Source organism: Bison bison, unplaced genomic scaffold, assembly GCF_000754665.1.
Source record: "Bison bison bison isolate TAMUID 2011002044 unplaced genomic scaffold, Bison_UMD1.0 scf7180017864453, whole genome shotgun sequence".
Classification (NCBI taxonomy): Eukaryota; Metazoa; Chordata; class Mammalia; order Artiodactyla; family Bovidae; genus Bison; species Bison bison.
In genome coordinates, this window is record NW_011495015.1 from 434398 (window position 1) to 448566 (window position 14169).

Below are 14169 nucleotides of genomic sequence, written 5' to 3' on the forward strand. Positions count from 1 at the left end.
GCTTTCTTCACAATCCAACTCTCACATCCATACATGACCGCTGGAAAAACCATAGCCTTGACTAGATGGACCTTTGTTGGCAAAGTAATGTCTCTGCTTTCCAATATGCTATCTAGGTTCCTTCCAAGGAATAAGCGTCTTTTAATTTCATGGCTGCAGTCACCATCTGCAGTGATTTTGGAGCCCCCAAAAATAAAGTCTGCCACTGTTTCCCCATCTATTTGCCATGAAGTGATGGGACCAGATGCCATGATCTTTGTTTTCTGAATGTTGAGCTTTAAGCCAACTTTTTCACTCTCCTCTTTCACTTTTATCAAGAGGCCTTTCAGTTCCTCTTCACTTTCTGCCATAAGGATGGTGTCATCTGCATATCTGAAGTTATTGATATTTCTCCCAGCAATCTTGATTCCAGCTTGTGTTTCTTCCAGTCCAGCGTTTCTCGTGATGTACTCTGCATAGAAGTTAAATAAGCAGAGTGACAATATACAGCCTTGACGTACTCCTTTTCCTATTTGGAACCAGTCTGTTGTTCCATGTCCAGTTCTAACTGTTGCTTCCTGACCTGCATATAGGTTTCTCAAGAGGCAGGTCAGGTGGTCTGGTATTCCCATCTCTTGAAGAATTTTCCACAGTTTATTGTGATCCACACAGTCAAAGGCTTTGGCATAGTAGGGAGGTTTAATAGTGATCTGGACTGGAAAAGGTCAGTTTTCATTCCAATCCCAAAGAAAGGCAATGCCAAAGAATGTTCAAGCTACTGCACAATTGCACTCAGCTCACACGCTAGCAAAGAAATGCTCAAAATTCTCCAAGCCAACCTTCAACAGTACATAAGCCATGAACTTCCAGATGTTCAAGCTGGATTTAGAAAAGGCAGAGGAACCAGAGATAAAATTGCCAACATCCGTTGGATCATCGAAAAAGCAAGAGAGTTCCAGAAAAACATCTGCTTTATTGACTACGCCAAAGCCTTTGACTTTGTGGATCACAACAAACCCTGGAAAATTCTTAAAGAGATGTGAATACCTGACCACCTTACCTGCCTCCTGAGAAATCTGTATGCAGGTCAAGAAGCAATAGTTAGAACTAGAAATAGAACAACTGATCGGTTCCAAATTGGGAAAGGGTTACATCAAGGCTGTATATTGTCACCCTGCTTATTTAACTTCTGTGCAAAGTACATCATGTGAAATGCTGGGCTAGATGAAGCACAAATTGGAATCATGATTGCTGAGAGAAATATCAATAATCTCATATGTGCAGATGCTTTCATAGCAGAAAGCAAAAAAGAACTAAAGAGCCTCTTGATGAAAGTGAAAGAGGAGAGTGAAAAAGCTGGCTTAAAACTCAGAATTCAGAAAACTAAAATCATGGCATCTGGTACCTTCATGGGAAATAGATGGGGAAACAGTGAGAACAGTGACAGACTTTATTTTCTTGGGCTCCAAAATCACTGCAGATGGTAACTGCAGCCATGAAATTAAAAGACGCTTGCTCCTTGGAAGAAAAGCTCTGACCAACCTAGACAGCATAATAAAAAGCAGAGACATTACTTTGCCAACAAAGATCTATCTAGTCAAAGCTATGGTTTTTCCAGTAGTCATGTATGGATGTGAGAGTTGGACCATAAAGAAAGCTGAGTGCCAAAGAATTGATGCTTTTGAACTGTGGTGTTGGAGAAGACTCTTGAGAGTCCCTTGGACTGCAAGGAGATCAAACCAGTTCATCCTAAAGGAAATCAATCCTGAATATTCCTTGAAGGACTGATGCTTAAGCTGAAACTCCAATACTTTGGCCACCTGATGAGAAGAACTCACTCACTGGAAAAGACCCTGATGCTGGGAAAGATTGAAGGCAAGAGGAGAAGGGGATAACAGAGGATGTGATGGTTGAATGGGATCACCAACTCAATGGACATGAGTTTGAGCAAGCTCCAGGAATTGGTGATGGACAGCCAAGTACTGCAGTCCATGGGATCATGAAGAATCAGACACGACTGAGCAACTGAACTGAATTAGTGATCTGTCATTCTAAAAAGATTCCACCACAACTTAGCAATTTGAATATGAACATTTTGTGGAGTTTATTGTATAAACAATGCTTGAGCACTTGGTAGCCTAGATTGTTGGATACTGTGCCTGGTAGTTGCTTTAAGAAGAGGGAAGTAGATTTCCCATTTTGTGATAGTTGGATTCAGGAGTTGAGGCTAATGAATCAGTTCAGGATTTCTTAACTCTGAACCTGAGTTGCAGGGGCTCCTCTTCCCTTTGTTCTTGGGGCTGGTGGCACAGTCTGTTGTGTCCCCGGACCGAAGGCCCGTACCTGTTGTAGTCTTCAGTCTCTGTGCTTGGCATACTCTCAACCCAAATATTCATGTGACCGACCCCCTCCAAGTCTCTGCTGAAGTGTCAGTGCATGGCGAGGCCCACTTTGACCACCCTGTTCAGAATCCCAGTGCCCCCCTCCACCCCCCCAACGCAGCTCCCTTTTATGGGGCTCTTTCTCCCAGGGACTCTTTTTCCCAGAGGATTTATTGCTGTGTGACAGGTAACTTACTTGATTGCCTTGCTCATTGCCATCCCCTTTCTGAGCAGGTGAGCTCTGGGGACTATGGATGGGCTCCAGGGGCTGGGGCATGCATACTTGGTCTGAGAGGTTTGCCGGGTGCTCTTGGGTTTGTGGGTGGAAAGGGAAGAAGTCCATTCCCCCGCTCTCTTTCCCTTTCAACTTTTAGGCTCTTTCTCTGAGGAGAAGTACGAGTTTGAAGGAAGTGGTGAGCTGCTCATGACTGTGCCAGACCCCTGTGTGGTGTTGGATGGGGAAGGTGTCCATGATCGAGCTGCATTGGGAATCTCACCCATTTTGTGAGGACACCTCCCAAGTCCTGTTTCCATCCCAGAGACTCTGGGGGTGGATTCAAGAGCCCTTTTCAGTTTGGGGGTGTGTGGAGGCAGAATGTTCAGTTAACACTGTTCTGTCAAGTTTAGGAACTTGAAGTCACGGCGGATGGAGAGATGGACACGTGTGAGCAGCTGGCCTCTGGTTGGAGGCTGTGGAACATGTAATGTCTCTGTCCTGGTTGTCTGGCTTCCAGCGTATGTGTTGAGGGGTGTGGAAGGTGGTCAGTATAGAGAGCAGATTGTCTGGTGAAGGGATGCAGGTGGGGACCTTCCACGAGAGGAGAAGTCCTGGGCCAGGTGTTCAGAAGGGTGACTGTGTGTGTGTGCGTGAGGTGGAGGCAGGGAGCAGGGTGGGAGACAGCGCAGGGTTAGGGGGCTCAAGGGCACCTCTGGGCCTCTGCTCCTGCTTCTCTAGGGTGCAGTGGAGACTGAAATGCTCACATCTCAGCTTGGAGGCTAGGGTGGAGGAAGTGAGCTGTTCAGGTGTATCCTGTGGGTCCTGCCCAGACTGTGGTTGGTTATATTGTCAGAGAAGGAACCATTCAGCCAGCAGGGTTTTTTTTCAGAGGGGGCAGAGGAAACAACTGCTTTTGGTTCACTGCTTGATTTATGAGGGAAAGTTCATATTACTTGTCCTCGAAAATTCTCCTTGTGGGCTTCCCTGGTAGCTCAGCTAGTAAAGAATCCACCTGCAGTGCAGGAGACCTCAGTTCGATTCCTGGGTCGGGGAATTCCCCTGGCAAAGGGATAGGCTACCCACTCCAGTATTCTTGGGCTTCCCTGGTGGCTCAGATAGTAAAGAATCCACCTGCAATGTGGGAGACCTGGGTTTGATCCCTGGGTTGGGAAGATCCCCTAGAAGAGGGCATGGCAACCCACTCCAGCATTCTTGCCTGGAATGGGGTCTTGAAGAGTGGGACATGACTGAGCGACTAAGCACACAGCATTCTCCTTGTAGGGTTGAAGGGAGCTGACGCAGTCAGATGCTTGCCTCATTTGCAGGGAATTACCATGCAGTATGGAAATCAGTATTGGAAACGTAGGCCCCCACCCTACGCCTGGTTGAAAATGGAGCCTGTCTTGCGGGGAGATTGGTCTTCTGCCCAATTTCTGTTAATTATTCCTGATGTCTGCCTCAGCATAAATGTGAGCCCTTCCTGCTTGACCTGAAAGACTTTCCAGAAGGAGATGTCTTTACAATAATGAAAAAGGGTGAAACTGTGGGTGGGGAGGTGGGTGGGGTGGGAGAAAGAGCTCATTGTGGCAGTATTGAAAGAGGAAGCTGATCTGTGTTGTCAGCTCAGGCAGCTCGAGCCAGTCATTTCTTGACAGATGGAACCATTTCTCAGAAAACAGACTGTGAGGTGGGAGGCCTGGGGACTCTTCATCGGAAGTTTGCCTAATCTAACTTGAGGGCCGTGGTTCTGTGGGGCGTGAGTTTCTTTGTCCCCCACGATGATGCCACTGTGCAGGAAAGCATGTGTTCTTGGTCGTCCTGCTGCTGGTGGTGTTAGATGTTGAGAAATCAGATTTCCTGTGCAGTGTGGTTTGGTTGCTTTTGTGGCCTCTCATGCAGTTAGTTTGAATCATGTTCATTTTCTCCCTTTGCTGGATCCTGTAGGTGACTGGGGAGAGGGAGTAACACTCTAAGTACACTTAGAATGAGGAGGAGGTGCTGTGGGCTTGCTCCTTGCTGATGCCCCGAAGCTATGGGTCTCTATTGTTTTGGATGTTTAGTTTTTGTTTGCTTGTTTTTAATGTATATTTGGCTGCACCGGCTCTTAGTTTCAGCCTGCAGGATCTAATTACCCAACCAGGGTCGAAACTGGTTCAAACCCTGCTTAGGGAGTGTGGAGTCTTAGCTGCTGGACCCCCAGGAAGTCCGTGGACTCTGGCTTTTGATAGTCTCATCTCAGAGGTCCCTAGGTAGAATCAGCTTCTATGGGAGAGGAGAGAGCAGGTCACTTCCCGGGTTTTTTCCTGAAAAGTCAGAGGTTGGTTTGGAGTGAACTCTTCACAGATTTGGGGCTGACCAGACTTGATGGGCAGGGAGAGGAGACATTGATCTCGGGCAGGGGACCTGTGTCACCCTCAAAGGTATTTCAGACCACATGGTGACTGAGTCTTCAGGGAAGAAGAGGCTTTGTCTTTGTTACCATTGCTAGAGAATATATAAATCATAGAGTCACAATTCCTCATAAAAAGGCTTTGAAGTTTCACTTCCTGAAATGTGTATACTTACTTTGTAGACAGTGTTAATTTAACACAAGAAACTCATGTTTTTTCTCTGCACAGATTCTCTTCTGAATCAATAAGTTACATGAGTTTAATTTTTTATTAAAAAATCTTTTTTAGTGGAACAGAAGAATTAAAATGATATAAGTATAGGGTTTTTTTTTTTTTTTTTTTTAATTAGTCCTGAGGCAAAAACATAGGTTCAGCCAACACTTGTAGCCAGTTCTAAATGGCTAGAATTTGCCAAGGATTTCCTTCCTTTCCGGGGTGCCGTTTCTATAGTGACCTGCTGCTCCCCACCAATTAGAACCGGGGTTCTGGGGACCCCATCTGTGCTTCTTGGGGTATGTGACTCTTGTATTTAATAACCTGGAGTGACACCAGGTGTAGAGTAATACAGGAGGGAAAATAACAGTGAATCCAGTGCAGAGTCCAGAAGGCAGGGGTCAGATGTCCTGAAAACCCCCCTGAAGTCTTTCTCTTGGCTTATGGAAGGGTCTGGATGACCTGCTGGAACTCCCTTTGAGGGGAGACTTGGCGTTTATGGATTCTTGCTTCTTTTGCAAATTGCTTCTTCACTTGTGGAATAGATAAGATTAGTCTCTGTTTGTGTTCTTACGGAGATTACAACATGAGGAAACACATTCCTTTGGGATTATATTTTAGCGGAATTTGAATTTTAGGGAGGCATTGTTCTTCTGATTGGTGTTATCTGGGAGGCATATGGACTTTATTTTGTTAATTATATAGCTGAACTTTTTACTGTCTCACATAACCATTAAAGAGTGATCAAACTTAAAAAAAAGAAGTGACTGTTTAAAAAAAAAAGTGACTGTTGACATCATCTTTCCGAGAACACTAGTATAAGTGATTTACTATAACAAGATCTTTGCTTTTCCTGTTGGCCAATGACGTGTAATATTTACGGAGGTCTTGGGTTCAATCCAGCAGAAACATTTCATATAAATTATGTGCGAAACTAAAACTGTTTAACATTTTCTTTCATATGGAGATAATATGAACAACTCTTTCAGTTTAAGAGTGGGGAAGAGAATGGTTATTTGGTATTTCCTTGAGGGGCACAGTTTATACCAGAAGGTATTCTCCAGCTAGACATCAAAGATGCATGTAGGTTGTAATTCAGTCCTGTGATTCTGCCAGGTGTGTATTTAATATTCCAAGTGAATGCTAATCCTGTTGTTACATGCATTCTTCCTCTCTTAGCATCTTCCCTCCTACCATAGTGATAGAAGGTAAAGTTCTGTGCTCCATCTGTTTACATTAGCACAAATTCTAAATCTGTGATATCTTCACGTTTAAAAACTAAAAGTATTTGACACAGCCCAAGTAATGAAGGACTTTTACGTGTCTGTTACAGAGTTGGAATATTCCAAATGTGTTAAATATAGCTTAGCACTTAATCTAATTAGTTCAGTTCGGTTCAGTCGCTCAGTCATGTCCGATTCTTTGTGACCCCATGGACTGCAGCACTTCCCTGTTCATCACCAACTCCCGGAGCTTGCTCAAACTCATGTCCATCGAGTCAGTGATGCCGTCCAACTATCTCATCCTCTGTCATCCCCTTCTGCCTTCAATCTTTCCCAGCATCAGTGTCTTTTCCAATGAGTCAGTTCTTCACATCAGGTGGCCAAAGTATTGGAGTTTCAGCTTCAGCATTAGTCCTTCCGCTGAATATTCAGGACTGATTTCCTTTAGGATTGACTGGTTGGATCTCCTTGCAGTCCAAGGGACTCTCAAGAGTCTTCTCCAACACCACAGTTCAAAAGCATAAAAATTATTAAAATATAGCTGAATGCAGATCTGTTGAGGCAGGAAGAAAATGAAATGTAGTTTTATGGTGGGATCTGTCCGGTCTTATTTTTTGGAGGCCGTTGATTTTTGTAGGAAAACTTGTTAGTTCTTAAGCACCAGGAGTCTTAACCATCCTTTTTCTTTTGGGAAGATCGGTACTTTATTCCTTTTACTGTGTTTTACTCTTTGATCAGTTTTTCTACTTAAACAGCAGCTAATCTACCACCAACAGCTGCACTTCCTTCTAACACACAGTAACAAAAGGATTTCATCTTTGCACTTTTTAAAAAAAGGAATAATTTGGGATTTAACTCAGTTGTGATGCTAATTTATTTTTCTTTGTTTTTTCTGTCATTTTATAAATACCCAGAAAATTAATATTCAAATAAAAAAGAAATGCAAGTTTGAAATGACGATATGGTTTATCATTTTCTGTTTCAGATGATCACAGTCGTGTTAAGCTGCAGAATGCTGAAAATGATTATATTAATGCCAGCTTAGTTGACATAGAGGAGGCACAGAGGAGCTACATCTTAACCCAGGCAAGTGGGGTGACATGGAGTGGAGGCCTGACTGCCATTCCTGGGGTCTGCTTTAGGATGGAGCAGAAAGTGTGTCCTGACTTCTTTTGGTGATGAAATGGCTGTTTTAGGTTTTTCTATTGTCTTGTAATGAATGGTAACATAATATTTTACAGCTGTGTATATTTAAGATAAAAGCAATTGTTACTGTTACACATTCTCTGCAGGAAAGTTGTTCATGAGGTTTGGCCAGCTGGTTCTTTTCTGGCCAGCTGTCCTCCTTGCTGTAAGTTTGGTACAAAGTCTCGGTTGGTGGATACTTTGTTCCTTCTGCTTCTCTTCACTTGAATCAGGACCAGAGGCGCGAAAACTCTTCTCTTCCCTGGCCTGGTGTGTATTTTCAGTATGGACAAGTCTTGGGTGTTAGGTGAGGGTGTGAGCAGGGTGCCTGGACCACTGATGGGGTGGCCTGAGAGCCCACTGGCCTCTTGAGCCTCCTCCCTTCTCAACACACCGGCCGCACCCGTGCTCCATTGGCACTGTTCTTTCACTCTGAGATAGCAGAAATGATTTGGGTTTATCCACACCAGCTATCCTTTGTTTATCAGATTACAGATTTAATTAACAGTGCTGCCATTTCCCAGCTAGTGATTTTTAATTATTCCAAAGATAAACTGTATTATTAAGTATCTTGTTATAACCTATAAAGGAAAATAATCTGAAAAAAATATATATATATGTAACTGAATCACTTTGTTGTATACCTGTAACTAACACAGTATTGTAAATCAACTATAATTAAATTGAAAAAAAGATAAACTGTATATTTGTAATGTTTGAGATTTTTAAAGAACCCATTTCAGATTAGAATAACCTGTTACTGAAAGTGAAAACTGTTGAAAATGGTAAGATGTTCAGATGAATGTACCTATCAACTGTTAGGCTATCTGTAATTCACAGAAAACAAAAATTCATTACTCTTTTTTACTTGGCATAAAGCAGCTCCTGTAAGTCAAAAACAAAAAGAAAATCTATGAAAAAAACTGGCAAGGAACATAAATTCACAGTTTACAGCAGGGAAGTAAAGGTAGACAATATATATGGAAAAGATGCTCAATTTTTCTAAATTTAAACCAGGAATCAGTTACCACTTCTCACCTGTCAGAACCACAGATTTAAAAGTTTATAGTACTTAGAGGTCTAATATGTAAAGACATGAAGGTAAATGTGAGAGTATTTGTTATAGCTTAATAGCACAGGACCAAAAATAGTAGGACAGAAACAGTCTGTAAGGAGCTGGCTAAATAAATTATACACATGCTATTAGTACTGATTGTTTCTGGGAATTAGGAAAAAATACAGAATTCACTTTGCCATTTTCTGTTATATTTGAAGTTTTTCTTATGTGCATTCATGATGTTTTTAATAGTCATTTTTAGAGTTGAAAATTTCACTTTCTGTTTTTAAAAGCCATGTTAAAAATAGAAAAGAATAATTACCCTAGATTCCTTAGCACACCCTTTCTTATTCTCTTTTTTCAGTCTTGTTTGTCCTTTCCTCTTTGTCATCTTAGTCTCTAAAAATGTAATTGTTTCTCAAGATTCTGATTCAGGTTTCACCCCCACCTAGTCTGTACTCACCACTTCAACTCTCTGGAACCATATTTTGAACGTTTGTTTCTTAAGAAAAAGGCTGGACTCTGGACTCATGGTGTCTGCTTGAATCCTGTTCGTTCATCCAGCAAAGCTTTGAATGCCTGCCTTGTGGTGGCATTGTGTGAATGAAACAGCCATTCATAAAACTGCTAGTATGAACTTCACATCCTAGAGGGAAGTAAAATTAACAACAGCTAGCAATCTTTTATTTATTTTTTACTAAACTACAGTTGACTTACCATACTGTGTTAGATACTAGTGTGCAGCAAAGTGATTCAGTTATACATGTATACACGCATACATATATATATATTCTTTTTCAGATTCTTTTCCATGGTAGGTCATTATAAGATGTTGAATATAGTTCCCTGAGCTACACAGTAAATTCTTGTTGTTTACTTTATATATGGTAGTGTGTATCTGTTAATCCCAAACTCCTAACTTATCCCTCCTCCCATTCCCCTTTGGTAACCAAAAGTATGCTTACGTTCTACGTCTGCGAGTCTGTTTCTGTTTTGTGAATAAATTCTTTTGTATCATAGTCTAGAATCCACATATAAGTGATATCATATATTTGTCTTTGAATTACTTAGACTGATAATCTCTAGGTCCATCCACATTGCTGCAAATGGCATTATTTCATTATTTGTTTATGGCCGACCAATATTCCAATGTATATATGTACCACAGATCTTCTTTATATATGTGTACCACACATCTTCTTTAATCATTCCTCTGTGGATGAACACTAAGATGGCTTCCATGTCTTGACTGTTGTAAATAGTAACAGGTTGCAGTTTTTAACATTTTTCTATATTTTATATAACTTAAGCCTCAGGATAACCCTTTGTGGTAAATACTCTTATTATCCTTATGTTAACATGAGGAGTCATCTAAAGAGACAAGGAACATCAGATAACTTTACAAAGGTCATACAACAAGTAGGGTGAGGCCTCATGGTCTCCATAGGCTGCATGGTTCTGCTTTTAATTATTCAGATCTGCTGCCCTGAAATTGTGATATGCCCTTGGATTCATTCCTCAGTTCCCCAAGGTGTAGCGTCATCCCGTAGCACTGTGCGGTTTGCTTCCAGGACCCTCTGCAATGCCAAAGCCCCCAGGTGCTCAGGTCCCATCATTGTCCCTTCTGTCCTGGCCCCACATACACAGATTCATTGAGTCACAATCATGTACTAAGTTTGCTGTCTGAGGTTGTTGATCCTGTGGATGCATAACCATGGCTAAAAGGACTGACTGTGTATTTATTGAAAAATCTGTCTGTATCTGGACCCCTGTAGTTCAAACCCCTGTTGTTCAGGAGTCAAGTGTGTATGTTATCAATATGTATCTCTGTGATCTGTAGAATAGTGCTAATAAAAACTCATGTAGTTCCAAGTAATACGGTGAGTACTCCATGGAGTGTTCATTGCGGCATTGTTACTGGTTTTTATTATAGTAGTAATGATAGTAATTACTAGAGAATCACATGGACAGAGGAGCCTGGTGGGCTGCAGTCCACAGGGTCGCAAAGAGTCAGTCAGACACGACTGAGCGACTTCACTTTCTTTCACTTTCTTTCAATGATAGTAATAATCCTTTTATAAAACATTGTAAATCCCTTCATGAAAAAGAAAATACCCGACTAATACCCTAGGTTAAATCTCCTGTCCATTTGGGCTTTCCTTTGTGTCCTGACCCAGGCCCTCTGCCCTCATTCTAGTGGACTCACTGTCTTCAGCCTTGGATTATTTCCCGAGTCCCCCCTACCCCCTGCCCCAGAGCTTCCAGCATCTACCCACAGGACCACTTGATGTCACAAATTCTTCCTTTTCTGTGTCAAACTCTTTTTTTTCTTTTCCTTCTTTATTTTACACTAAGCTAGCCCCTGTCCTATTTTTGTCATCTGGGTTAAAGCTGTCCTTATCTGTCGAATTCTCTCCTGTTTTCTGCTGCCCTGCCCTTCTCTGGAGCTCTCTTTCATCTATACCAATGTAGTAGCTTTTCAACTTACTTCTTTGCCACCAGTCCCTCATTTCTAGTCCATCTTTAACAATTCCTCTAGAGAAATTTTTGCGATATACCAATCTGGTCATATTCCTTCATTCTGTAAAGAAAAGATCATTGACTGTTTCCTGGGGTCGAGCACCTCTCACTTGGCAGGTGTGGTTTCCTGTGGGTTCTCTGTGTCACCTTCTTTCCCAGGAGTGCCCTGACACTGGGAATGGACCTGATCCCTCCCCTCTCCCCTCCATGTGTCAGCACCTCCTCGTTTTTAAGGCTCTGCGCTGGTACCCTTCCTGCTCCTGCATACCCAGGCTCAGCCCTCGCTCTGGTGGGGCTGGGTGTGTTTCCGTTCCTCACCTCCGATGTAAGCTGTGACAGCTGGGACTGCTTTTGCCTTTGTCCCTAGTATCTTGGGACAGAGAACATGCACAGAAAATATTTCAAAGGACAGCAAAAACCAGAGACACTAAATGTTTATTGAAACTGCAGTTATTCTGCTTGTCTTTTGTTGCTTATAATTTTTGTCATCCTTTTTTCTGAGTTTTATGAAAATTAAAAATGTATACCTGCTGATGCCTTGGTATAGATCTCCATTTTGTAGAAGATACTAGGTTGTATTGCTGGTAAGTGGAAGAGCTGAGAACCCCTCTTTCCCTTTTAGAACCACTGTAGAATGTGTGTGTGTGTGTGTGTGTGTGTGTGTGTGTGTACACACTAAGCAGTGACTTCATTAGAGACCTGATCCATCCATTTTTTTAGATGAAAGAGAAGGCATTCATTTTACTGGGGGTCTTCTCATGGCTGTTTTTATCTTTGCACTGTGTGGTTTTGGAAGTAGCTCAAACTTTGAAAAATATGTACTCAGTAAGGGGAACGGCTCCTCAAACCTGAGGGTGCAGCTCTTCAGGGTTCTTGGTCCCTTCTAACATTGGTATAACTGAGAGCATGGAGTTTATTAGCTCAGGTAATATTTCCAGAACATCCACTACAGAGCTGGGATATAGTGGCCCTGAAGCTGCTTTTAGTGTAGCACTACTTGAATGGCCTTGTCTTCTGGGTGGAGCTGAAGCTCCAGGCAGACCCAGCCCCCGGCATCCCACAGGTGACTGCTTGTTGAGTTACTCAAGGAACAGTCAAACCTGTTAACCTGCACCCACTGCAGCCACCTGAGGATTGCAGTGCCCTCAAAGGGTGACAGTGGTGACTGGTCGGGAGTGCTGCCCCAAGCCCACACCCCTTGGGACAAAATCTTCTCTTGGCCTTTTTTCCTGCCCAAGCCTTATTCTCCATCCCTCAATTCAGAGAGCTACCTGATAGCCTGGGAATTTTTCTTTTCTGCCTAAGTAAATAAAAGTCAGTTTTGATCGTTGATAATCAGTAATCCAACTAACAGAGACCTGTTTTTAGTTCAGGTGGGTTTAGAGTCTGGATTGATATTCTGTGACCCGATGTCCTGTTCTCAGATGCGAAGCTTCCTGGAAGGCATGTCCTTGGAGCGTCAGTCCCCTCCTCCTCTCACCTGCTGTTTTTTCTCTGTCTTACAGGGTCCACTTCCTAATACAGGTTGTCATTTCTGGCTCATGGTTTGGCAGCAAAAGACCAAAGCAGTTGTCATGCTAAACCGAATTGTGGAGAAAGACTCGGTGAGTAATACTTGGTATTTACAACTTACTGTACAGTCTGTGATTGTTAACCTACAAATATTTTCTTACTTCTTTTGGGATAGTCATTCATTAGTTTTGGCCTTTAATTACTAAAAACTAAAGTCAGGGTGATTCTGACTGGAACTAACCTATCATTTTCCTTTATTACCTTAAATATTTAAGTAACAACTGTGGACCACTGCCCTCCAAACATAAGTATAATGGAGTGAGTACTGGCCAGTTGTGGTACTTAGATCTTTGGAATTCGTAGGCTTTATCAGAATCTTTATTATTAACAGAATCCTGGAAATTTTATGAAGAATTGAAGTGACAGGTTTCTAAAACCTTTATAAACTACCACTGGCTCTTATGTCAGGATGTAGTGAGTATTGATACGTATAGATTTATTGACGTTTGAGGTGCAGTTTAAAATCCAATGCTAATTAGTGGTGTGATGGTGGTTAAGTCTTCAGCTTCTGTGGCTTGAGGGTCCTCTTCTGTCAAACATGAAAATTAGAAAGTGTTATCTGTCAGATCTCTTCCAGCCCTGAGGTCTAGGCTTTTCTGCTCCTTCAGATCCTGAATTCTTGCTTTTTTCCTGAGTTAATAGCTGCTGGTTTTCAGCGGCAGTGAAGGTGCTTCTAGTCTGTTCCAGTCTGCAGTGTTGTTGCCACACCATGGTATCCTGCAGTGTCAGCATAGTCTCTGCAGTGGTTTTCGTGCTTGCACGGTGACCCACAGACCCAAGTGATTCGGGTGCTGTTGTTGGGACATTTGAGCATCGTTGTCAGCTGGAGGATTATGGGTTTCATCTCATTCTACAGAATAAATACTGTAATAAAAAGAGGAGCTTGCCACCAGCAATCAGAAATCACCTTCATCCAGATGTTCAATAAAAGTCAAGTTTTATAGTTGAGGTTGCCTCGTGTGTGGTGATACCCTGTTTGTCAGCATAATGATGTCAGCAGCTGCTGCTGGTCAGTGTTTAGTTCCTTAATTAATTAGGATTATAGTGATATTCCAGCTTTATTGTTTCTTCTTGAGTTTTGGTTGAAATTCTTCTATTAAAAAAAAAAAAAAAGGCTCCCACTCTAGTTACCTACCACCTTGATGTAGGAAAAGCATTTTTCAAAAGAAGTTGATTCCCACGTATCCTCAATATGTCACCACTTAGGTTTTCTTGGTGTGGGGGTGGGAGGAGATCAATGCTGTGAAGTCATGACTTTATTAAACACCTTGATTCAGTTCACTCCATGGCAGTTATTATCCTTGTTGTTTAGTCATGAAAGTTGTGTCCAACTGTTTTGCGACCCCGTGTGCTGTAGCCTGCCAGGCTCCTCTGTCCATGGGATTTCCCAGGTGAGAATACTGGACTGAGTTGCCATGCCTTCCTCAGGGGA

The 14169-nt window shown here is 42.3% G+C and overlaps 1 protein-coding gene across 3 annotated transcripts in view; it reads left to right on the forward strand.

Annotated features, from left to right (window-relative positions):
- Positions 1-14169, forward strand: part of PTPN2 (protein tyrosine phosphatase, non-receptor type 2) — a 68263-nt gene that overhangs the window by 26681 nt on the left and 27413 nt on the right. For all 3 annotated transcript variants that reach the window (XM_010859043.1, XM_010859042.1, XM_010859041.1), the window contains exons 3-4: positions 7389-7489; positions 12671-12769. In XM_010859043.1, the coding sequence (XP_010857345.1) occupies positions 7389-7489; positions 12671-12769 (200 nt within the window). The remainder of the gene's footprint in view (positions 1-7388; positions 7490-12670; positions 12770-14169) is intronic.